Genomic DNA, 24,625 nt, shown 5'->3' with positions numbered 1-24,625 from the left:
CATGAAGCTGGGATATTGAAATAGGGCCCGCTCCAAAAGTGCTATGGAGCCGCGCTAATCCAGGTGAAGGAGACGGCTATGTCGAGTTATCTCAAACCAACGAGACTACGTTTGGAGAACAAGCATAACAGACGTTAGTTCTGTCTGTCCGCTGACGAAGTCGGAATATGCTTACGGCTTCCATAGAGTTGCAGTACTCCGTAGACCCATTGCATATCGTAAACTCAGTTTACGTCGATCGACCAGCCAAGTCCCATCATCACATTAACCCTATCCGCGGACCGCGTCGTAGGGAACAGGGGATGACGGGCCGCAAAACAAGTCGTCTCTGCATTCGGTAACCTGGTCCGAAAGAAACCCCACAACTCCGGATCCTTGAACATCCAACACCACTCAATCGACTGATGAGCCCACTCAGAGGCCTCTGTCAACTAGTCAGGAACCTGGTCAGAGGATAACGACAGAGCTTGGCCCGGAAAGGTTCCCCGTGGAGGAGGAATATTGGTGGATCCCCTTCAACGGGAGGGCAATGGGGGAGAACCTCTTGATCTGTCGATGTCGCTCACCCGCCGTACCCGAGCCACCTTCTGGCCCTGGCCATTTTCTTCTTGCGATATCGAAATACCCAAAATTGCGCCGAGTTCCACATGGCAATAGTCTCCGCAACGGCCGCAGAACGGAGCCTCGGAGGACGATGCTGACGGGCGATGTGTGCGTGATATCTCCCGATGCGTCTGCTCTTAAAAGAGAAGCGGCTGCGGCGTCTGTCCGGTTCGAGTGTGTGAGGTCTTCTCTCTTCGTCCCTCTACTACGCCCGATTCTCTCTGCATTGCATTCTGCAACGGCTCGTCACACACTCTGCAGTCCCAGCCTCCCGGTTCCCGATCTGCAGCATCAATCACAACTTGCGCCAAGTTTTCCCTTTTCAGAATCTTTGCGTCGAATCCTGTTTTACGTGCCGCTGCCCTGCATAACGACACACAAATCAGGAAATCATGCTGCCAACCGACGTCTGGGACTACATTGTCGTCGGAGGCGGCCTCGCCGGCTCCGTCGTCTCGAGCCGACTGTTGGCGCTTAACAACACGGCCAAGATTCTCGTCATCGAGGCCGGTTCCAGTGCTGCTGGCCGGACGGACATTCTCTACGTCAACTCGACCAACCTGATCGCGGGGGACTTTGACTGGAACTACTACTCCACGCCGCAATCTCAGCTCAACGGCCGCATGATTCAGAGCGCTGCTGGGAAGGGTCTCGGCGGCGGCTCCCTCATCAACACATGTAAGTCAACTCCCCAGAGTTTGTTCTGTGGTAAAAAGTGCATCCGAAAATACTGACCCCTTGTTGAGGTGGATGGATGCGTGGTGCCCGCGTCGACTATGACGAGTGGGCCGAACTGGCCAACGATTCCCGTTGGAGCTACGACAGCCAGCTGCCGTTCTTCAAGCGGTCCGAGGCCTACTGGACCGACGTCAACGCCGACGAGCATGGGTACGACGGACCCCTCAAGGTCGAGGTACCCTCGGTCACGGGCCGCGTCTACCCCCTCAGAGACGCCGTCTACGCCTCGTACGAGTCCGTCGGCGTCAAGGCTCTCCTGGGCCTAGACGCCAACGCCGGACAGAACCTCGGCTTTGGCGAGATTGCAGAGAACCGCCGCAACGGCGTCCGTCAGATCGCGTCAGAGTACTACCCCCTCGACGGCGTCACGGTCATGACAGACACGCTCGTCGAGAAGATACTCCTCCGCAATGACAACAGCTCAAGCACCGGTACCCTTGTCGCCACCGGCGTCCGCCTCGCCAACGGCACGGAGATCCTCGGCAAGGAGGTCATCGCCGCCGCCGGCGCCTACCGCACGCCGCAGCTCCTGATGCTATCCGGCATCGGCCCGTCCGACGAACTCGCCAAGCACGGTATCGAAACTAAGCTCGACGCGCCCGAGGTCGGCAAGAACTTTGCCGACCACCCCTTCTTCACCTACAACTGGCGCCTCTCCCCGCAGTACCGCAACTCGACCGTCGACTCAGGCAACACCCTCTTCTTCCAGCCGCAGTACGGCCTCGGCCAGCCCAACAACTTTGTCGCCTCCTTTGGCGTGGAAGACCAGGACGGCCTCGTCGCCGCCATCACCAAAGAAGAGGGCGCCGCACCCGACCCGGCGACGCACCCGCTCCTCAAGAACGAGCGCACCCTCATGGAGGGGTTCGTGCTCTACGTCAACACGAACCCGGCGCTCCCTTCCAACAGCACCTACCTCACGACCGCCAACGTCGGCCTGCACCCCACGAGCCGTGGCTCCGTGACGCTCGCCTCCGCGGACCCGAGTGAGGCCCCGCTCATCGACCCCAACTTCTTCGCTTCCGAGGTTGACCGGTTCGTGTGGCGCGACTCGATCCGCCGAATGACGCGGATGATGATTGGCGGCGAGTCGCCTCTGAGCCAGGGGATCGTCGAGGCTGAGGCGCCGGCGGAAGGCCTGAAGGCGTTTACGCTCGAGTCGACGGACGAGGAGATCGAGGAGCGCATCCGTGCTTCCGTCATGTAAGTGAACTACCTGACCTTTGGATGTGCTACACTTCTCAGCCCTCGAAACTAACAGGTTATCTTCTAGCGGCACGTACCACCCGATGGGCACATGCGCCATGGGCAAAGTCGTAGACAGCGATCTGCGCGTCAAGGGTGTCAGCAACCTCCGTGTCGTGGACGCTTCCGTGTTCCCGACAATCATCACGGCTCACATCCAGGCCGCGGTGTACGCCCTCGCCGAGCAGGCTGCCGAGATCATTGCTTCGTCATAGGTTAAAGGCCTCTCGTTTCTAACGTTGACGAAATTATGCATGAAAATGAGAGAGGAGGCTCTATGAGTGATGTACGGATACATACTAGTAGATAATGCTTAATTAATGAAGATGTAAGGCACTTATGCCGCTAAAACCGTGCCGTGCCGTGTCTCCGGTCCCACTTTCGGCCCGGAACTGGGCTGATTTAGGTGCTCCCCCAAAACTCCGTAGAGGTATGTCTAACTGTAGCAATTTCCGAACCGGAAACTCAGAATAGAAACAAGTCTGAAATGAGAATCAAGGACTGCGATTGCAGGCAACAGTGGAAACGAAAAGGTTTCGTCAAAAAAACAAGACCAGTGTGATGGCTTATATGAAGTTAGGCAGGTCGAATCCTCCAGTGTCCTCTTTCCCCCCACCTCGCATCCGCATCTGAGACCATCGAGCATCGACCTGTGGCGTGCTAGCTGCCTAAGTCTCAGCCATCTCGCCATAAATTGGGGACGCTCATCACCTCCCACTTGCAATATCCAAATCGATACCAATTTGTACTCCATTAGCGATTACCTTCTTGGGAGAATATAAGAAGAGAAGAGAAAAGAAAAACACGATACGCAAGCAGCCCAAACTACCAAGGAACCCTCAAGCCCAACTCACCAGTCAGAAAGACCGACGCCCGCCAACATCCCAACCCACAACATCTCGGACACCATCTCAGTCACAGCCGACGAACGATATGGTCTCACCGGACCCCCCTCGCCTCTACTTCGCCTACGGCTCCAACCTCTCCCCAACCCAAATGTCCCTCCGCTGCCCCGCCTCCACACCCCTCGGCCTAGCCCACCTCCCAGATCACACATTCATCATAAACGCCCGCCGCTACGCCAACGTCGTCCCCAACGGCCCCGTAAATCCCGCGTACCTCGCCGATGCCGACGCCGCCGCCGCACCGACCACGGACCCGGCCTCAGCTTCCGCGCCTCCTCCTCCACCCTCGGCTCCGCCCTCAGCGGCTCCAGGCGTCTACGGCGTCCTCTACGCCCTCCCGCCCCGAGACGAAGCAACCCTCGACAGGTGCGAAGGCGTGCCCCACGCCTACCAAAAACAAGACCTCGCCGTCAGCATCGCGAACCTCGCCTCCAAAGGCATCGGCGCCGCTTCTGCCGCCGCCGGTCTCGCACCGGGCAGCAACGTCACGGCACTAGTCTACGTAGACACCGAGCGGACGGAACCCTCGACGCCGCGGGCCGAGTACGTCGACCGGATGAACCGCGGCGTCGACGAGGCGACGGAGAGGTTTGGGTTGCCGCGGGGATATGTCGATGACGTGATTCGGGGTTATATCCCGGCTGCTGCTGCTTCTTCGGAAGAGGATACCAAGACCATCAAGGACCCGTTTCTCGAAATTTCTTGAGTGTCTTAAGCATTCGTCCTGCTCTGGGATCAGACGGCGCCAAAAAGCACGATCTCCCCGTACAGCCTACCCAAGAAAACTTGGACAGGGCCCTGGGCTTCACGATCCGACTCTCGCGAGCGGTATTTCGATCCCCTCGAAGCACTTGCTTCCTACCCATCGCCATTCCCAAACTATACACCCAAGCCGAGGAACTCCCCCTTTCCCCTTCCTACCATTCTCATCATACCTCAGCACCTCAGAAACGGGCAATCGTAAGAGAGAGAAAGACCGACCAACCGCATAATCCCGTCGCCAAAATCCCCCAGGAAACACTCCAAAACCTCTTGGCATAGTCAAGAAACGCCTTGGCAAAACCCCAACTAGGAAACGGGGGGTAGCCTGCCCCCTTTTCAAGCTTCTCTCCAAGAAGCGTGTGATGAGTACTGTTGTCCCTTTCTTTTTGTCAGGGGCCAGGCCGGGAGGTTGCGTACAGGCCTACAGCAGCAATTGGAAACCGGACAGTCGGTATTCCGTGGTGAGAAGAGACTTCTTTTTTTAGAACCCAAATGAGACACACACACGCAGGGAGAGAGAGAGAGACATCAGATGAAGAGGAATGGTCCGAATGGAGCACGTGGTTGGTGCACAGTCCAGGGAATGGAAGCGATTGGTACGACTGGTTAGAGCAGCTGAATATCACTAGATACGGGATCACGACATGAGAATGGTTTCATTGAATGCGATGAAAAGTGATGAAGAATCAGCCAATACTATCATTGACGAAGTTTCTGGCTCTAGGTATCTCTTTGTAGGTTATCGCTCTACTCAACAGCTTCAGGCTGTTCGGCCGTCTCTTTCGTATCCTGCTCTCCTCTCTCTGCCTACCTCCTCCAAAAGGAATGAGTGCTGTCTTGTTGAATGCACATCCGAAAAAACGCCTTGCTCGATGCAGGTACATCAGCCATAATTCTTGAACATCTTGTGTAGAACATGAGAACCCCAAAAAAACGCCCTCGCAATGCAATGCTATGAAGAAGCCAAAAATCGACCGTTTGAAACATTAAGCTCCCCCGAAACCCATTCCAACAGAATGCGGCGTGTTTGTTGTTTTTGGTGATTTAGAAAAGGTAGAGCGAGAACCCAGTCGCAAAGGCAACGGACCCCGCAAAGATGGACGCCGCCAGTGGCGCCAACGACGGCGCGGCATTCTTTCCTCCACGGACGATGCCGTCCGTGGCGGACACGGGGCTCGCGACGGCGACGGCAGACGGCACGGCGCTGCTGCCCTTGCCAATCTCGAGAACATTCGTGCTCGTGGCGTTGAACTTGGTCTGCGCCAACGAGACCTCGTTGTTGTCAATGTCGTAGACCACGTACGCCGAGCGCAGGAACGTGTCGCCGAGGACGTTTGTGCCGTCGCCGGCGGGCGCGATGCCAAAGAGGCAGGCCTCGACGCCGTTGGAGAAGGACGTGCGCTTGCCGGTGATGGCGACGAGGTCGAGCACGAGCTCGTCGATGGGTACCGTGATGGGCTGGCCCGAGAAGGTGAAGGTCATGTTGGAGCCCGAGTTGGCCGTGGAGCAGGGGATGAAGGCGACGCCCTCTTCTTGCTGGTAGACGGCGCCCACCATGGAGTAGATTGTCGTGGTCATGTCGTCGGGGAGATACGTGAGACTGGAACCCGAGTCGAGCAGGACGGCCAGGGCCATGTTTTCGTCCAACGTCTTTGAGCCGAGCGTCACCTTTGTCAGGGTGATGAGGAACTCGGCGTAGCTGCCAGACTCCTTCTGGATGGGTACGGTCTTGAGCTCGCCTTCGAAACGCTCCGTGTCGACTCCGCCGAAAAGAATGTTTCCCTGGCTCGCGTCCAGATCATTCAGCCACAAGCTGAAGGCGCTGGATTGGATGAGGCCCTGAGAGACCATCTTGGCGGGCAGGTTGTCGTAGGAGGCCAAACCGGCACGCCCAACCTGCACTTCGTTGACCTTGTATCCGACTCCTAGGATGCCTTGCGCGGATGAACTCGTGTAGCCGACACCGAACTGGAAGTCGGTCAAAGTAGATCCGCCAATGGTGAACTTATCCGTCACGTAATCTCCAGTCGCTCCCGAGCCGTCGACATAACTAATGTTGAACCAGCTTCCGACGTAGTTGTAGGTTGACGAATCGTTGGCCGAGTAGGTACCGGACACGGAGCATGGCGTGCCTTGACCTTTGCAAAGAGCCGAACTTGCAGTGTTAACCCAGAGATCACTACTTCCGGTGTCGAGGTGAAGTCGCATAGGCTGTGCTGGTGTTCCGAGAGAGCCGTTCACAAAATACAAAGTTTCCTTGGAAGTGTTAGAGATAGTACCGAAAAGACATCGTTTGTAGACCTACCAAATTGTCCAAAGTCGCTTGCACTGAACCTCTCTTCCTCAACATGTCCCTCTTGTTGCGTGTGTACGGTATTGTCGCGCGGTGCAGGTCCAATCCAACCACCCTTGGTGCGCTGCTTTCGCTCTTCCTGAGTACGAGTCCCTCCGTGGGTAGTAGTGAAGCCGCGAGGGCAATTAATGTTGTTGACTTCATCTTGAGTCTGTGTTTGTGTTTGTACAGCGAGTTGTACGACTCTGAATTAGATCGATATCCAAGCTGTGAGTGTCGACCGGCCGCCAAGACAAGGGTGCCGGAAGGATGTAGATATAAGAGAATGGCGTCGTGCTATGAAGTCATTGATGGCGCAACACGGACGGTAGAGAAGAAAACTAGAAGGATGAGAAAAATATAGTCGGTTGCGAAATTCCGGAGTTCGGTGAAGGCGACTACTCGCGGGGGGGGAGTGGGCTCGGTATACGGCACGGTGGGGAGAGGATTCGTCACCCGTGATGGTGGCGGAGCTTGCGTTGCTGATGAAGACGAATTGGGGGCGGCGGGAGTGGTGAGCTGGCACTGGACCACCAAACCAGACTAGAGAGACAGGAAGGCGAAGGCAAAGGCCTTTTTTCTTTCCTTTCCGTTTTGCTTTCGGCGCAACGCGTAAACGTAGTGAGTGGGAAAATCCGGCGATCCGGAGGATTTAAGAAAGTGAAAGTAGACTCGGAGTGTCTAGTGGTTAATACCAACTCGTGTAGGTGGTGGTCTTTTGGATGAGTAAGTTGCAGTAGAGAGCAAAGCACGAGCAGGATAGTCCAATGCAATGGAAGCACAGAGGAAGCCAAGAGAGCAGAAGCAGAGCCAAAAAGTGCGGTTGGACGAGAAAAGCAGGCCAAAAGATGAGATGCAAGTCTTTCTTTGTACCAAAAGTCAAACTTCTGGTCCCCCTCTGTTCTTGGAATAGAAACAGCAACAGCGCGGACCATGGGCAAGGCGGGAACTGACACTGCCAAGCGCCACAGTCTCGTCCAAAAGGTCTCACCCAGTCGCAGACTTGACCTCGTCGTCATGCTCGGCGGGGCACTGGACGGGTTGACGGGGGGTTGCGGACAGGGTCCGGGGTTGAGCGTGTTTGGACGAGGCCGGGAGTAGCGAGTTGCTCCTCAAGAGAGACTCAGACAGAGAGAGAGACTTACAGCGTACTCCGTAGAGAGAGACCACTTGGTCACGCTTACAGCGGAAGGCTTAGAAGGGTGAGAAGGAAGGGATGTCGACGGACGGAGCAGCGAATTGGTGCAAGATGGTTGGACAAGAAAGGGGAAGGCCGAACGGTCTCCAGACTTGCCAGCCCGGGACGACCCCGGGTCAAACCTTCTCACCGACAGGGTTGGGGGGTATTGGAATCACAGGTATCACAAGTATCACAGACTCTCATTCTCACGCACCAGTCACCACTGCCACTGGTAACGGGAAGGGAAGGAAGGGTAGGGGAAAGGGAAGGGAGGCTAGCGAGTGGTGAGAGCCATGTCAGGCGGAGTCGAAAAAGACGCGTGGCCGTGCTTGCATCTTGCCCTTCTAAGCATCCCGTCCCCTTTATTTTGCGGTGCTCTGCCCTTTTTTCTGCAGTTTGCGTGGGCCGGTAGCCGTAGGTCCGTAGCCTGTAAGGAAAGACAACCCAGCCCCCCTTGCTCCCACATTCCCTCTCTCTCACACAGTCTACGGTAGTATGGAGAGTGAGAGTCACACTTGCGCTCTGAGTACTCGGAGAAGGAAGAGCGCGCAATAGTCGTGTGAGTGTCTCCCGCACCGCGGCTGCGCAGAAGAAGAGGGCGGTGCGGGTTGCGGTTGCGGTCGTGCGGTTGCGCTGCAGCAGCTGGGCAGGGGTAAAAATGGCTGCATGTGAAACGCGAGCATCAATGTAACCCCCGACCAACAGCGAACCCTTTTCTGTCTCAGCTAGCGGAATATCAGACACGTTGGATTCTGGAACCAACATCGCTACGGGCTCACGGAGTCCCTCTCTCTACCTTGTAGGCTTCTCACCAACGCTCTGGTCAGCCAGGCGCCCTCGCTGCCACACCCGACCTACGGATATGACTTGCGACTCGAGGCCAGCCGAGGAGGTGTTCTTCGTCGCGTTCCCTGATAAAATCAGACATCCTCTCGGTCCGAGCCAGCATGGGGTAAGACGACGAACGCAGCAAGACACAAAAAAGAACTGTAACCTCTAAAATTGGTGACACTCGACACTCGACACCTACATCTCCTTCATACCTTTACCCTTCATCCAGGTCTCACGATACAGAACAAGTGCTGGCACCGGCAACACGATGCCGCCAGAGCCGCATCACTGATCAGTCCTCTAGAAAAGAACTCCTGCTTGCGTCTCTTGACGTCGGAGATCGTAGCATCACCAGCGCATCTTGGCTCATGGATTGCGCAACGCGCAACGCGGTGAGGAATCATCTGCCTCATAATCTTCACTTTGGTCTAGCCGACAGACCCGATCGCGTTGATGCGTTCATCGCCACTCCGGGAATCCGGAAGAGCCCGTCCATCGAGCCTTGCCTTGCCTTGCCTTAGGCTCGAATCGTCAACCAGTCTCCCATGACGGTGTAGTAAGGCAATGGCGGGAACGGGAATTCGAAAGGGAACGTAAATGAGCTAAAAAGGAAGTGCCCGTCATCCAACCACATGCGCTTCGCCGCTTCGTCCAAACGCTCCCTCTTCTCCCCCCCACTCCATACCGATGCCGAGATCCGATGGTCCGGGATGTGGCGCGCGAGCAGCGTCCGGCGCCAAGAGCACCAAGTCCCGGCGCTACTGCAAAAGGTAGGCAAGACGTCCAGGAACTCCAAGACTCCAGGAGGCCGAAAGAAAATGAGGGATGACGAGGCCACCACGGTTCCGTCGGCCTCTCCAATTTGTCGTATTTCTCATGATTTCGTACGAGAAGTGGATTTGTTAGGTGGGCGTGTCCGCTTTTTCTCTACCGTCCGCGGGCCGAGTAAAAATAAGAACGGGATCCGTAAATAAGGTCAACCTTGAACCGTGGCATAGGAAAAGAAGGATACTACTCCGTATGTGAGTATGGAGTATGAGACTTCAAAGTGTCACTGTGTCAGGACTCCAAAACCCGCCTGACAGCACCGCTCTTGGTGCAGATCATGTGTAAGGACCCAGGTCATAGATCGAAGATGGAGGCGACCGTTCGTTCTTCAAAGTTCGCCCATCTATCTGGCACATCCGGCGCGCAAGAATCCCCCCTGACTCGCCCGCACTCTTTTTTCGTTTCCTCCCGAAAGGGGATTGCCAGCCATTTGCTTCGAGGACGAATCATGAACTGGAGATCCCCCGAAAAGAAGCATCTCTGCGACGGTGTTCCCCACTTCCCCCTTGGACCGTGCACGGTATCCTCCAAAGTCACATGTATAATCACGTGGGTTGTCTAAATCCGGATTACTGGCACCGGCCGGCTGGGGTGGGTCTCCGGCGCCGACCGCGCCGCTCCCGTCTGGTTCACCTCATCTTGTCGCCACCACGAACCAATCATGAGCATCCGCGGCCACCGCATCCTTCCAGCCAGCTCGTTGAAAGTAGGTCTCTCCATTGGTACACCATAACGGCTGGAAGTGCACAGGGCCTGAAAGTATCCGTAAGGCAGTCAGCATTCGTGCCACGCGTAGGGCTACCTCTCGCCCGACACCGTACATGTTATGTGCAAAAGATAAGATCGGATCGGAATTATCCCGTTCGTGACAAGCCACCGCGAATGGTGAGTGGTTCAGCGAAGGAAAGTCAAAAGGTGTACCGCGAAATAGGTATGCCTTGAGCCTGATTTACGTATTTTAGGCAACTAAGTCTGAAAGCTGTGCATGTGTGTAGTATGGCGACGAATGAAGTAGGCCTCCTCGACGCAACCAAACGTAGATGATATATAAGTTGTGATGCGTGACCATACGTTCTCCCGGTAAAACTACCCGTCATCTCATCAGATCTTGGAAAGCCCCCTAAGCATCAAATAAGCTTAAATCAACAAGAAAAGTTAAATGCAATCCATCCTCACATCGCCCGCCACTACCGCCACCAGAATGGACGAAATCGTCTTTGCGAACCTGGACCGCTGGTGCGTATCACATCCCCATCTCCCCCCTTTCCAAGCGTCCCAAATCCCGCAATACTCGCAGCTAACGCACCTCATCCTCCAAGTCCATCATACTCCGTGGGTCATTCCCTCCAAGCCCCCTCCCCTTTCTCATCCCCTCTCCTCCTCTAACCACCACCGACAAACAGTCCTTCTTCGGCGCAATGGGCTGCATATCCGCCATAGTCTTCACGGTCCTCGGCTCCTCCTACGGCACCGCCAAGTCCTCCGCCGCAATCTTCTCCGCGGGCGTCCTCCGCCCCGACCGCCTCATGCAGAACACCCTCTGCGCCATCATGGCCCAGATCCTCAGCATCTACGGCCTCGTCGCCGCCGTCATCATCGCGAACCGCCTCGTCGAGAAGCAGGCCCTGCACACGAGCTTCCTGCAGTTCGCCGCGGGGATAAGCGTCGGCCTGTGTGGGCTTGCGGCGGGGTTCGCGATCGGGATCGTTGGCGATGCGGGAGGTAACTGCTTCTCCTCTATCCCACTTCTTCCCTTGCCCCCTTTCCCCTCCCCCTTGTGTCGTTTACTCTGCGCTGTCGATGACACCCTACGGCCTTCGGTCGAGGAACAAAGGGTCACAAGAGCAAGGTCGTAACGGTAACTGACACCCAGCCAACAGTCAGAGCCACGAACCAACAACCGCGTCTGTACACAGGCATGGTCCTAATCCTCATCTTCGCAGAGGTTCTAGGCCTCTACGGCCTCATCGTCTCCATCCTCCTGCTCTCGACTTCGCAAACGCAAGTCACCGACTGCTCAGGCTCCTGAAAAGAACCCCCTGCCTGTCTCTGTATCACAAATCCAAATCAAAACCTTCAACACCAAAGCAAGACTTACGCTGTTGTCGAAACCGAGATATCGGGTTACAATACAAACAGAATCAATATAGTAGTCTTAAACCATGATCTTCCGGGATATGCTCTGAACAAACTCTTGAATTTGAAAACGCCGGGTATTGCAGCCATTAAGACAACGCTTGCTCATGCAAGGTTCTTGTTTTTGCTATCATGTACAAAGATAAGAAGAGACCGCGGACGTCTACACCACAGAGGCCACCACACACCCACCCCCTTTAAATCCTCCATTCATTGAGGTTATCCTGTGGCGTCACAAATGGCTCATTAATCCTCTTAATGGCAAACTCGCTGCAAAGAATACTGCGTCATGTTAGCAATACGTCACTCGCAAATAGACAACCTGTTGTAAACTCACCATGCTGATGCCACCAACGAGTCCAACTCCGTAATCATGGCCTCCCTCTTGGCACCATTCACCAGACCTTTACTAATCTGCACCTGCAGCTCGCGGATCCTCTTGCTCGTGCCGACCCCAGCCTGCTCCAGCACCCTCTTGCCCAGACAATCCGAGTGGAACGAGTGCTGGCAGGGAAAGACAAAAAACTGCCTGCTCAGCAACGGCAGCCCGCAGACGTAGCACTTCTCCCCGGGCTCGACAATGGCGTACCGGTGATCCAAGGCGGCGATGTCGACCTTGATATTCGTCGCCGTCTGCGACGACTCGTCCATCTCCTTCTTCAACGAGTCAATGTTGCGCCCGTAATCCTCGAGCGCCGTGCAAATCTCCTCCTTGAAGTCGTCAATGACGACGAAGTCTGGGAAAAAGGGGATGAGATCCTCAATCTTTAGCAAGTCGCACCGCTTCAAAAAGTCAATGGCCGTCTTGATGCCGTTGGACTGCGAAATGACCTTGCGCGCGACGGCGAGCCAGAGCTTCTTCCGCAGAGGCGGGTTGGACATGGGCCGGTCGGCAATCACAGACGCCAGCTCAACCTCGTTATGCGAGAGCGCCAGGTCGACGGCTTGCAGGTACTGACCCATGCTGGTGTAGATGTGGACGCAAGACAGCGTGCGGTGGTGCTGGATGCACAGGCGAAGGGCAAAATCCGGGTCGTAATTCGGCTCCTCGCCCTGCGATTCTAGATACGACAGCAGGCCAGCTTCATCTTTGGAGGTTTGTGCATATATCGAAACAAGAGTGTTGTGTACTGCCGAATCCTTGGAGTTGAGCTGGTTGATGACATACTGCAGATACCTGACGGCCTGGTTCTGCTGGGGGGTGCCCTCGAAGTTGCGGTTATACTCCAGCAGCGCAGGAATCAGCTTGCGAGGCTTCAAGTCGGAATGGCGCATGAGGATCTCAACAAGGTCCGAAGCGACGTGCGTCATGAGCACAGTGCTGTACCGGTAGAACACCTCAGGATCCGTCTGCTTCTTCAGCACCGTCAGTACCTCGGGCCACCGCTCGCGCTGAACCCAGTACGACAGGACGTAGTTGTAGTCGTTGACGGCGTTGGCAAAGTGCAACAGCTCTTGCTCCCGACCGTGGCTGCTGATCACGTCGTACACTGTCCGCCGGTCGAGGTCAGACTTGTACTTGTTGACAAACTCCTGGAACTCGCCCTGGACAGCGTGGAGCTGCTCTCTCGACTGCGCCGGGTTGAGGCCGTCCGCTAGCTCGGCTTGCGTAATGATAGTGTCGTCTAGCGAGTTGAGCCTCGCCATGAAGATCTCTACCAGCCAACTCGCAATCATTATTCTTTGCATGACGGCCGCCTTCTTCGACGTGCTCAACTTCGCTAGTAAATATTTCCTCAGAGCGTCCGGCTCGTTGTTGTCGATAAAGGTTAGAGCCACCTCTTCAAATGGCTTATTGCTTCGTCCGTACACCGAGGCGGCCTCCATATATTGCCGCTTGGCAACGAGGTGGTCACCATATGAGGTCGCTACCGTCTCCCGTTGCGCGGGCGTCTTGGCATGCTGCAGCGCAGAGTCAAACTGTTGCAGCTTCAGCATGATTTGCCAGATATTGCGGTCCTCGTCCCTGACGACGACCTCGAAGATTTCCTGCGCAGTGAACATCCAGAATGTGTTCTTCTGCAGATCCACAGACAAGCTCACAGCCTTCTGGCCCGGGTCCAACACGATCTGGTCATAGACCACCTCTCCAGTCAGGCGATTCGTGGCTACCACGCGGCCTCCAATCAGGCTGACAATGTGCCACTGCGTCAGCGCAATCGCCTCGACGTAATCCGCCGTAGCTTTCCGCTTGCTTCCCGATCCGTCAGAAGACGAACCAATCTTGTCCCGCGGAAGCATGCTCGACTCATTGAATATCTTTTTGCCCTCGGCGCTTGAGGCGAGCTGCCCGTGGAAGATACCCTGCGCAGACAGCCACGCGTAGGCCCGTTCGTGCGCCTCGTCCTCGTACGGGTTCTGGTCAGGGGGATCCGGCGAGACGACCAGCGCAGACGTCGCGGCGGCCGAGGCGCGCGACAGCTCGTGAATGACGGGCTGCTCCGACTCAAACAGCTTCGTGTACACCGACCCTCCGCTGTCGTGGCCGCTGCCGACCTTGCCAGCCAAATGAAACAGCCGGCTCTGCGTCGCAATCATGACCCGCCGCATGTCCGGTCGTTTCGGCAACGTATCGGCCCAGAGTCCCGTGATCGGTCCATCCGGGAGCTTGTGCAGGTTCTTGAGCTTGATGTCCTTCTTATAGAACTCCGAGGTGGTCTCGATGGAGGCCTCGTAGATGTTGCCGTCGGCGGCACCGAGCAAAATCTCGCGGGTCGACGCCGTGGGCAGCGAGGGATTCCAGGCAACGCTCTCGATGGAGACGCCTCGCAGGCGGGCCAGGGCGCGCGGGTGCTTGTGTTGGGAGTGGAGGTAGTAGTTCTCGCCGAGCGCCGTGCAGACGAGGAGGTGAGAGGCGGTCGGATCGAGAAACATGCGGCGGATGACGCCGACTTCTGCCGGTTTCTTGGGGAGGTCAATGTCTGCGAATAGTCTCATGGTTAGCAACCCATTATTCGTAGGTAGCAAAGTACCGTCATTCCGTCCGACTGTAAAAACGCACCATCAATATCCTCGGGTCTATTAAGATCGATGCGCAAAATACGTCCGTTGGATAACGCCAAAACTAAAACATTGTTCGCGACCTGGGCGGCGACAAAGTCGGCCGCGATGGAGAACTGCAGCTGGACTCGCTCGACGATGAACATGGGCAGCGCGGCGTCGTCCAGGTCGAGCACCCCGTTGCCGGCGGCGACGAAGCCGTCGGTGGGGTTCAAAGCCATGATTCGAAGGTGCGGCTACGTCGAGGTCATACGGGCATCGTCGCTGGGGATCGTGATTTCGCTTCGAGCGTTGGTGAGTGCACCAGCTGCGGTTGCGCAAAGTGGACTACTCGTTGGAGGCTGGTGATTGTATGTGTGGTCGCTGTTGGTGTAGAGGATGGATGACATAGGCAGGGAGCTCGGCCGGCCCCCCACTGCAACCTGGGAACGGAGCTTTGGCGGTACGTACTTCTGAAGCACCGAGCTCTCAAGTTCCTCAAGCTCGAGGTATTCAGTTGTGACATTTCACAACTTATTCGGCACCTCTGCGGCAATCCTCACTGGGAATTCTTCATTTCACCACATAGCTAAGCATATTGCAGCAAATGGAGAGCTTCGTCTATTTTCATCTTAATTTCGATGACTATCCTTAATCTGCCTAGTAGCTAGGATATCTCTCGACCCCTTTGGTCTGCACAATGGTGCACCTCGAGCCCTCCTCGAACCTGCCATCCCCCATTTTGATACGAGTATCTTCAGTTGATCGCTTTGAAAGGCAAGGTACTTTTTCTCGACCCCGTCCGGTTTCCATAGAAGGTAAGGTAAAATAAGCAGGAGCTATGCAAGTTTGTTGATCGCTTTTAAATATGACCGGCCAAGCTCTTCTGCCGGTGTGAAAGTTGCGATGTATGCAAGTGAACATGAAGGTAATAGCGGTTGCTCTAATTTAGTTAGGCCCGGGCTGTTCGTCACCCGGATAGAGCAGAAAATTATTGCCTTCGCCTCACCAAGAAGGTGAAGGCGAGCAGGTCATTCGACAACTCAGGCCGCCGTCTCAATGGCGGACTCGTCATCGTCATGGTGTCTGCTGCAAGCATCCTCACGCGCGGTATCATCCGTCTCATCCGCGTCGTCGTTAAAAATCGGGTACACCCTCGGCGGCGTGACCGCAGTCGTCGGCTTTCTTCCCACCAATACGCGCGCCTTGACGATGAGACCATGCGACTTGATCGGATCCCTCGCCAGGCGCGCCATCTCCCTCGCGACGTTGTGGCACGCCGTCTTTACGTGATCGGGCTCCCAGCCCATGTACTTTGTGAGCGGCCGCAGGCACTCGGCTTCCAGGCCGTCGATGCAGGCAATCAGCCACAGCTTGCCCTCGCTCGACTCGAGATTAATAGGTATCGTGTGCTCCGTCAGCTTAATATCGGTGAAGCCGGCATCCGTCAACAGCTTCGGGTTCATGTGCGCGACGCCTCTCGCCCGCCCGGCCTTGACGCCCGCCTGCGTCAGGTCTCTCGAGAGCTCGTGGATCTCGGACGTGGGAGGGAACTCTGAGAGGAACTTCTTGAAGCCCTGCTGGTCGTCCCAGTCCAGCAGCTCGATCCAGCCGCCGGGGCGGATGACCTTGAAGGCCTCCTTGTAGATAAAATTCCAGTCGAGGAAGGCGCCCATCATGTGGCGGAAGTGTACCAGGTCGAACGAGTTGAGCTCGCGCTCCCACTCGAGCTCGGCGTCGTCGACTTCGAAGAAGCAGTTCATCGGTATTGACGTGGGCGCTATGGCGGAAATGTCTGTGCCAATGACCTCGCAGTTGGGGAACTCGTCCGCCATGCCTATCGCCCACTCGCCAATGCCCGTGCCGACGTCTAGTATCCTCTGTGGGTTCTCCATCGGTACCGTGCTCAGCTTGCCGTCGAAAACGTGGAGATAGACTCTGTGGATTAAGCTCATGCGGCACATTTCCCACTCATCGTTTGGAAGGTGGTAGTGGGATCCGCAGTATCGACGACCGTTTTCCCACTGGTAGTCCAACTCTCGCTCCATGAATGACCTCGTTGACGACCTGCAGTAACCTCCTAGTCAGCCTTCGTCCGAACCGTCATCGCTTGGCGCGCTCTGCAAGGTGTAGAAGAAAAAAAAAGCAGCACACATCCCAGAAAATTACTCACATGTCTTGGTGATTTGGCGACGTCATGTAGGGCATCTCGGTGCGATGCGACTCGCTCGGTCGAGGGTAGTGACTCGGCGCAAACACAGAAAAATTATCGTCATCGTCAACCTCCATGCCCTCCTCCTCTTGCGAATTCCACTCCTCGTCGGCCTCGAGACCGGCCTGCGAACCATCTTCGGTGCTGCCCATGACGCTCGTCATCTCGGTGGCGGCGCTCCCGGTATCGCGCATGCCGCTCGACAGGCCGTCGCTCGAGTGGGAGGCGAGCTCGTCGGTGGTGGACATGCTGGACTCGGCGCCCTGCGCGGGGTCTGGTCGTGTGCTGGTTCCCTTGTTGCGCTTCTTGGTGCGCCGCTTCCTGGCCATGGGCGGCGGCGGCCGAGACCCGTCCCGTCCGTTTGTGCCACCCGGGAAGGGTCTGAGTTGGAAAGGGTCCCTATCGCGGTCTTTCTGTTCCTAGTCGGCGGCCCCGGAACGTCATGTCATGACCCGCGACGGGATGCCGGGAGGATGAGGTTGGTTGATTTTGTTTGGCGGCTGTGAGTAGAAAAGGAGAATGGGTTTCGTCGTTCTCGTCGAGGTTGATTAGGTAGCAGTAGAGGGCCAGTAAAGGGGGGCGGCGGAGTGGGTTCTCGCGGAAATCTCAAAGGACGGAAATAGAGGGCTGGCGATTTTGGTGCCAAATCCGGATGCTATCGGTCGGCCGATCGGTGGTCGCGATTGCGATTGCTCGGGCAGATTGTGGAAAGTGTGTTTTTGCTCCTTGGTGTAGACTTGAGAGAGAGAGAGGAACAAAAGAGAAAAGATGGTACGAGGCCGAGTGCGGTAAAGCGGGAGAAGATTGAAAGAAGGGGCCTCTCTTGGAAAGGAAGACGCGGGAGGGCGGGACTGGCAGAGGGACGATGGCTTAAGAAACTCCGTAGAGGCTTTCGAGGGGGGTACGAAGTAGTGGAAAGGACGTTCGTTTTGAGGATAATCAGGCGACGACGTGACTTGCCAGTCGGGTAGGATTAACACTGAAAGGGTATGGCTGCTCCGGGGAGGACGTCCTAGTGCGGGTGCCCTTGGCCAGTGCATTGCTCTAATCCTGTGCAGAAATCCTGACAGGTGCCGGGATCTCGCAACTTGCAAGGACGCTGGTGATGGGACCGGGACGACGAGGACGACGGACGAGGGGGGGTGGGTGGAACCGACGGGGCAAACGATCAAGGGTTCTTTTCACTGCTGAATTACCAACGGGCATTCATACATACATACATACATACAATGCATTACTGTACTCCATAGACTGTCCGTCTCGTCAATCACTTAGACTGTAGACAGACACAGCGGCAGAAACTGTGGGAGCTGCCGTGGAGATCGTTGCTTTACCTTAGCAATGGAACCTACTACGGAGAGTCTCTTGTTCCAAGAGTCCGACTGGCTTGGAACTACTACGGAGACACGAGCTTGGATACCTTACTGCACAGTAGCTGCGGGAGTGGACGAGGGCCATGTCGTTAAAACGGCATCTTAATGGACCCAGAGATGGTGGTGCGGGCTCGAGGTAAGGTATCATTTCGTTGCGTCTGGACCTCTTGCTCCAATTCTAGTACGCTTCTACGCCTACGTACTCCTACGCGGCATGCAGGACGCGAAAGACATGAGATTTCATTCGTACATTCGAGCCACCAAGCTCTCTGCATTGGTACGCTGGATATGCAAGGTCAGTGTGCTACATCAGGGTACACATTGTAGTCGTGAAGAAACACTGGGCACGTAAGGATTGTACTCGCAACCAACTGAGATTCCCAGCGGCTCACGGATTGGATAAATAGGGCTGCCTGCTATGCTCGAGGAGTCGACCAAATTATCATGGACCATCTGCCTCCTTCGTTTTCTTCCCCTCATCTAGAATGAAGTCCAGAAACGAGGACTGGTACGACTTCAGGGAACCGCCGGTACGGGCAGTCAGCACCTTACTGCACCTAAGCACTTGAGGTAGTAGACGGAGGCTGCAGGCAAGCTGCAATATACCCTCCACTGCCTACCTTGGCATCACTTCATCTCTTGACCTCTGAGAGTACGATACATGCTACTTGCTCCTCGCCATTGGTAAGCAAAGCATACCAAACCCTTATGCGCATCCTTTACCCCAATTCCGGCTCCCACCCGCGATATTGTTCCCAACAGCATGGGACGGAAGTCTGGGCTCAAAGAAAAGGGAAAACCCACGCACAGGCACTCGTTCAGAACTCTCCATCGCCGCGGTGCGTCCAAGGACTCCCAGGCCCAAGGATGAGGGACAGCCCCCCCTCTCCGTGGCCCCCGCCGTTGGAACCTTGGAGGCTTGGGCTTAGACCCCACCGAACCACAACTTCAGAGCCCACAACCGCGCCTCGGGGGCTCTGTCTTTCCCTCCCAGGTCTCTCGCTGCCACCTCTGGTTGGCCCGGGTCTCGGGGATGAATGGGTCCGGGTCGTTGTGGATCAACCTAGGTCGTCTCCCTCCCCCGGGACCCCCGCCCACACCACACCTAATGTTGCCCTTACCCAGAAGCTCAAGCACGTCCAAGGGGGAAGAGGATGGGAACCCAAAGGGAAGAAAAGAGAGAAGAGAGAGAGAGGGGGTCAAGCGGTTCACGCGAATCAAGCCTCAAGGACCGTTGTCTAGCAGTTTTACAGGATCATTATCTATCTACGAGAATTATCCACCAAGAAAGCGGGAAATGTACTGTCCAGCCCTCACCCAGATTCCAATCTGTGCGATAAAGAGGGCTATTCCTCGGCCGTGACTTTCCTGTACCTTGCTATGTACTTGACGTTCGCTCCAACCTTCAGCCCACCAGCCCATCATGTTCCAATCGAATCCCAGATGGGACATCAATTCCCCTCCTTCGATAAAATTGAAGAAGTCCGTACAAGGTGGGGTCCGGAGATGGACAAGAGCCCGATGGCTATCGCTCGTAGCTAGATAGGTATTTCAATATGCACCGGTGGCACCAGCAGCAAGCCGGAACAACGCAAGAAGGAGAGGTGAGCTATCTACTACTGCTGCACGGCATCACCAATCCTGCCAATCTAGGTAGGTTACACAAACCTCATGGAGCAGGTAGGTATCCATCCGTACCTCGAATTCAAAGAGAACAGGTTTGAATCCCTCCGCCTCCGAGAAGTCCGATCCCGAACTAACGAAAGTTGAATGACCGGGGTGTAAATCCATCTCGAACCATTCGCGCGGTACCTTACCTTGCCTTGCCCTCCTTCCCTTGACGACCTCCCAAGAGGAGAAGAGAGGGGAGAGCGGAGTAATCGTACCGTTCATAGGGGTCGAGACCTTTTCCCTTGTGACTCTCAACAACTCTGTCCGTACAGACGGTCCATTGACCATTTAACAGTGACACTAGGACCTAAGAAAGAAAGGCGAGAAAAAAGTAAGAACAGCAGTAACAAGAAACATGTGGAAATGGGAGAAAGAGGGTTACCTTCTCAGACCATTCGGCTGGTTTGCTCAAGTTTTGAATACCCCAAAAGCAATCAAACGAACCCAGCAACAAATCCCCTCGCATCTGCATGTCAGAAAGAGAGAATGAAAAACACGTGGTCCAGCCCCCTCCTCCCCTCCCCTCATGCGAAGGATCACGAGCAAAGAAGGAATACCAAGAAAAAAGCAATATGACCATCCACAGCCGAATGTCGCCAAAAGTCTCCGAGAGGCGCGGCTCACGAGCTTCGCAGCCATCATCACACGTGGGAAAACCCCCCTCCTCAGACCACACAATGCAGCCAGTGTGCCTGTCTATCCCATTGAAAGAACTCGAGACGATCATCATCTGAGCTTCTGTATTCCAGAATAACGATACCCCTAGACCAGGTCAATATGCCTGTTGTTCCGGTTGCCTCCCCTCGCCTCGGTACCAAAGTAAAGAACCCAGAGAGATGGTTCACTCTCCAACAAGAACCAACATCAAACGTGTGAACCTGCATGCCACCACCGCTGCCCCCTCTCTCGCTTACACCTTGGCCCACATGTCGTCATGAGAAGAGGGGGGGGGGGGGGGGACACCAACTTCATTCTATGAATGGATGATGATGACTGTAAGAGTTCATTACATACTTCATTGCATAACATGCAGATGACAAAGGATAGAAGCAGAAGAAACTTCACGTGGGCCCAACGATACGAGTAACCTGATCATTGCTCTTTGAGCTATAACGCAACGCCTTTCCTCACTTTCATGGGTTGTCTTGGCCCACTACTCTACCTGGGTAACAGTCGCCCGTCATCATACACACTATCAAAGAAGTCTCACAAAGGCTATCGAGCCAACACATCACATATGCATATCGAATATGGACTTGACTTTTGGAAAAAAGCTTTGATTTGCCGACCATCGACCATATGTTCTCTCTATGATTGAACCGCCATACTGTGTGCCTTTTACGCCCCCGCCATAAACCGGAGCCAGAAAAATGTGTTGTGTTTGTTGTGTTGTGTGTTCTGCAAACTTGCCAAGCTTTCTTTGGCCATACGCCAGACCATGTTGCACGTCTCTAAAAGGATTTACATCGTAACAATTGAAGGAGCACACCCTTCCTCATGTCAATTTTCATGTCTCTCGTTCATTCCCCCTCTCCTTCCCTCCCAATCACTCGTCCACTCATGAGAGTATGGTCTATGCTCTAACAGAGTGGCCGTTGGTGCCGTTGACACCATCAATCACCTTTCTCTTCTTCGACTCGGGAGTAGGCGGTGAGTCGGCCACGGGCTCCTGGTCCGCAGAGACATCCAGTCCCTGGACGACAGGGAAAGGCGTGAGAACGGAGGTGATGTCACCCCACCACTCCTCGCCGAACTGGCGGTACCAGTTGACAGTGATACGCAGGCCGTCGGCGAAGCTCGTCTTCTGGTCCCAGCCGAGCTGGCGCAGCTTGGTGCCGTCGACGGCGTAGCGGTGGTCGTTGAAGGGACGGTCGTGTGTGTACTTAACCCACTTCTTGAACTCGTCCGTCGTAGAGAAGGGGATCTTCATCTCCTTGAGGAGATGGCTGCAGAGGTCAATGTTGGAGATCTCGTCGTAGGATCCGACGTTGTAGATTTGACCCATTTGGCCCTTGTGGAGGATGGTGTCAAATGCATCGGCCGCGTCGCCAGCAAACAGGTAGCGACGGGTGGGGCTTCCGTCGCCGTGGAGGACGACGGGCTGGCCTCTGTTCAGCAAACAACTGAACTTGGGAATAATTTCTGAGCGAGTTGGTCAGCTATCATTCGATAGGTATTCAAGTATTTTGATGACATACTCTCGGGGAACTGGTGCGGTCCGTAAACGTTGTTACTGCGCACGATGATAACGGGGAGCTTGAAGCTCTTCTGGTAGGACTGGACAAGCATCTCGGCGGCAGCCTTGGAGGCAGCATAAGGGTTCGTGGGTGCGAGGATGCTGGTCTCGAGGAGGTCGTCATCGTCATCGTTCACCTCGCCATAGACCTCATCGGTAGAGATGTGAATGAAGCGCTTGATGTTGACGCTCTTGGCGCTCTCAAGCAGAACATGGGTGCCGTACACGTTGGTGTGAGTGAATCCATATGAGTTACCGAAACTCAAATCGACGTGTGATTGGGCGGCAAAGTGGAAGACGGTATCGATGTTGTACCGCTTCAGGCAGTGAAGGACTTCTGTGGGGTTGGTGATGTCGCCGTGGACAAAGGTGAAGTTTGACTTCTCATTCAGAACCCGAGTGTTGTTCAGTGATGAGCAGTAATCCAGCTTGTCGAATGAGATGATGTTGTATGCGTCGGGGTAAGTGAGAGTGAGATGACGGACGAGCCAGCATGCGCTTGAGGTATTTTGTTAGCTTGCGGTCCAACCGCAGTGCCAAGACCGCGACTTACATGAAGCCTGCGCCGCCGGTAATCATGATGTTCTTGACATCGGGAAGAGGCTCAAACTTGGTGGTACCCTTAAGCAAGGGCGCCTCCTTCCAAATACCTCCATCCTGGAAGAACTTGCCGTGACCATTGCTGTAGGCTTGGATTGAGGGTTAGCAACCACGGATGGTGATAAGGGTTGATAAGGACGATTTCCAACGTACTGCTCGGCGCGCGGTTCTGGCCGTTGAGTTGAGTCATTTCGACGGTCGGAACGGTATCTCTGTTGTAAATTGGCGTGTCGTTTGGTTGTGTGCGTGTGAGAGAGGTTGAGGAAAGTCGTGTGGACTGGTCGGTGTCGGGAGCTCGAAGAGAGTTTAAGGTTCGGGTTCGACTGCGAGTCAGGCTTGTGCGAGGTTGAAGTACAAGTAGGGAAAGCCAGCTGGGCTTTCAAGGGAGAGAGTATGTGGCCCTAAAAGTGAGTTTAGCTGGATGCCCACACGCAAGACACGCTCATGTCGGGCAATTAATCTTACCTCAGATATGGGATATCCCTATCACGTCTAAATCGAGGCCATTGGCGATCTGTGCCCTGTTCTGTCTCACTCACACCACCCCGAGTCGCGCGCAACTGAGGCAAGGGAGGCCGAACGTGGTCCGCGGTGGTTGAAGGATGGATGGTTCGTTAGTGAGAGCCAAGCGGAGTGGCTATGGCGAATCAGTCGTATTGACAGCGCGAAAAAGTAGTGGTAGTAGCTAGTAGTGAGAAATATTGGCAGGAGCAAGTGAGTGGGCAGGACCGGCGGTGATAGGTATGAGGGAGAGAGAGAATTCAAGGAGTTCTGTCAGCCCAATTTTCTTGTGGTTAGCCGCTTGTTGTTCCGTCTCACGAGATGATGGATGCAGTAGGCTGAGATGAGCAGTGGCACGGAGGTCTGGAGGGCGAGAACTGGATACCTGCCACCTTTAAAAAGTCTGTGGCAGAGTGACAGCCAGAGTTCAGATAGCTTCGGCAAGGTGCATATGGGACCGTCGTAGGCGTTCAAATGAGATGGTGTGCGTAGGCTGTAAGAGGCATCCCAAGTTGAGGCGGTCGGTGGACAGCAGATCAGCAAGGGCCGAGATGATTGGCGTAAGCTCGACTGGGGAACGAGCATAGACGACCAGGTACAGGGCGGGTATCTGTAGCTCCAGGATAGAATCAAGTACCGGCCCGAGCTGCGGCGAGTACTTGGCAACGTGTCTCTTGACGTCTCTCCGTCTCTAATTAAGAGACTTGAGAGATGGATTCAGGTTATTCGCACGCAGCGGGATCAGAGTAGCTTGGATCATGTATAGAGTACAGCGGGACATGTAGGTAGGTCAGCTAACTAGCTGGGTTCTCTCTCTCTCTCTCTCTCTCTCTATCTCACTCAGATTTTGGTTAGCAGCTGTGGATGTGGCTTCCTTGCGATTACGACTGCAGCCACGGTCGTCGCTCCGATTGAGTGTGGGTGCTTGGCTGATGTTTTGGGGGCAATCTCATGGATGCCGATCTAGCCCGGTGTGGGAGAAAGTGGATGGTGCGATGGCTACTTGCTGCTGCCGGCCTGCTGCCCTCGAAGCAGGTGCTGCGGTAACTGGTGGGAAAGGAACAGTTTGACCGTACTTAGGTACTAGACAAGTGCAGTATAACAAGTGCGATGAGAATGGGATCGCAAATAATCGTTGTGACATCCGCAATGTGGTACGGAGGAGCGAGACTGAGAGGTGGATGGTGGGGGTGGACACCAAGAGGGTCTTGGCTGGGAAGCAACATCTTGAAACATGACGCTTGCCTGTGTTTTCAAAGTATCTGTACTTTGCACCCGTACTCTCAATCTCTTCCATCACTCTCGATTCCTCAGTATTATACGTCAGCCACTGCCACTGACCATCGCAGCAGCTTACCTACTACCTATGCGAACAGCGAGGTATATGTGCTTGCTTTTTCCTCGAGCACCTGCGTGATTAGTGCGAACCGGGGACTTTCCAAGGGAACCCTGGCATGGCATCCAGGCACAGGCTGCGTCCACGACAACTTTCT

At 55.2% G+C, this 24,625-nt stretch overlaps 9 protein-coding genes across 9 annotated transcripts; 4 read left to right on the top strand and 5 right to left on the bottom strand.

Annotated features, from left to right (window-relative positions):
- Window positions 1-995: 995 nt before the first annotated feature.
- CABS01_00521 (uncharacterized protein) lies at window positions 996-2,801 on the top strand (the record flags this gene model as incomplete). Its single annotated transcript, XM_060533902.1, has 3 exons — window positions 996-1,281; window positions 1,350-2,544; window positions 2,603-2,801. The coding sequence occupies 3 exons, from the start codon at window positions 996-998 to the stop codon at window positions 2,799-2,801; spliced, it is 1,680 nt and encodes a 559-aa protein (XP_060406416.1).
- Window positions 2,802-3,519: 718 nt separating this feature from the next.
- Window positions 3,520-4,197, top strand: CABS01_00520 (AIG2 family protein; the record flags this gene model as incomplete). Its single annotated transcript, XM_060533901.1, has 1 exon — window positions 3,520-4,197. The coding sequence occupies one exon, from the start codon at window positions 3,520-3,522 to the stop codon at window positions 4,195-4,197; it is 678 nt and encodes a 225-aa protein (XP_060406415.1).
- A 1,100-nt stretch (window positions 4,198-5,297) lies between these two features.
- CABS01_00519 (eukaryotic aspartyl protease) lies at window positions 5,298-6,750 on the bottom strand (the record flags this gene model as incomplete). The annotated part of the gene is made up of 2 exons (XM_060533900.1): window positions 5,298-6,509; window positions 6,559-6,750. 2 exons carry the CDS (start codon window positions 6,748-6,750, stop codon window positions 5,298-5,300), a joined length of 1,404 nt encoding a protein of 467 aa, XP_060406414.1.
- Window positions 6,751-10,625: 3,875 nt separating this feature from the next.
- On the top strand, window positions 10,626-11,453 carry CABS01_00518 (V-type ATPase; the record flags this gene model as incomplete). Its single annotated transcript, XM_060533899.1, has 3 exons — window positions 10,626-10,664; window positions 10,744-11,146; window positions 11,305-11,453. The coding sequence occupies 3 exons, from the start codon at window positions 10,626-10,628 to the stop codon at window positions 11,451-11,453; spliced, it is 591 nt and encodes a 196-aa protein (XP_060406413.1).
- A 304-nt stretch (window positions 11,454-11,757) lies between these two features.
- CABS01_00517 (Pep3/Vps18/deep orange family protein) lies at window positions 11,758-14,781 on the bottom strand (the record flags this gene model as incomplete). Its single annotated transcript, XM_060533898.1, has 3 exons — window positions 11,758-11,842; window positions 11,898-14,481; window positions 14,562-14,781. The coding sequence occupies 3 exons, from the start codon at window positions 14,779-14,781 to the stop codon at window positions 11,758-11,760; spliced, it is 2,889 nt and encodes a 962-aa protein (XP_060406412.1).
- An 801-nt stretch (window positions 14,782-15,582) lies between these two features.
- CABS01_00516 (methyltransferase) lies at window positions 15,583-17,080 on the bottom strand (the record flags this gene model as incomplete). The annotated part of the gene is made up of 2 exons (XM_060533897.1): window positions 15,583-16,606; window positions 16,713-17,080. 2 exons carry the CDS (start codon window positions 17,078-17,080, stop codon window positions 15,583-15,585), a joined length of 1,392 nt encoding a protein of 463 aa, XP_060406411.1.
- Window positions 17,081-18,832: 1,752 nt separating this feature from the next.
- Window positions 18,833-19,366, top strand: CABS01_00515 (uncharacterized protein; the record flags this gene model as incomplete). The annotated part of the gene is made up of 1 exon (XM_060533896.1): window positions 18,833-19,366. The coding sequence occupies one exon, from the start codon at window positions 18,833-18,835 to the stop codon at window positions 19,364-19,366; it is 534 nt and encodes a 177-aa protein (XP_060406410.1).
- A 2,002-nt stretch (window positions 19,367-21,368) lies between these two features.
- On the bottom strand, window positions 21,369-22,821 carry CABS01_00514 (dTDP-glucose 4,6-dehydratase; the record flags this gene model as incomplete). Its single annotated transcript, XM_060533895.1, has 4 exons — window positions 21,369-21,937; window positions 21,994-22,529; window positions 22,585-22,720; window positions 22,785-22,821. The coding sequence occupies 4 exons, from the start codon at window positions 22,819-22,821 to the stop codon at window positions 21,369-21,371; spliced, it is 1,278 nt and encodes a 425-aa protein (XP_060406409.1).
- A 738-nt stretch (window positions 22,822-23,559) lies between these two features.
- On the bottom strand, window positions 23,560-24,276 carry CABS01_00513 (uncharacterized protein; the record flags this gene model as incomplete). The annotated part of the gene is made up of 2 exons (XM_060533894.1): window positions 23,560-23,823; window positions 24,136-24,276. 2 exons carry the CDS (start codon window positions 24,274-24,276, stop codon window positions 23,560-23,562), a joined length of 405 nt encoding a protein of 134 aa, XP_060406408.1.
- Between the last annotated feature and the right edge of the window lie 349 nt (window positions 24,277-24,625).

Source organism: Colletotrichum abscissum (assembly GCF_030869225.1).
Source record: "Colletotrichum abscissum strain IMI 504890 chromosome Unknown Scaffold_1.1, whole genome shotgun sequence".
NCBI lineage: Eukaryota > Fungi > Ascomycota > Sordariomycetes > Glomerellales > Glomerellaceae > Colletotrichum > Colletotrichum abscissum.
This window is presented reverse-complemented; position numbering and strand designations above follow the sequence as displayed.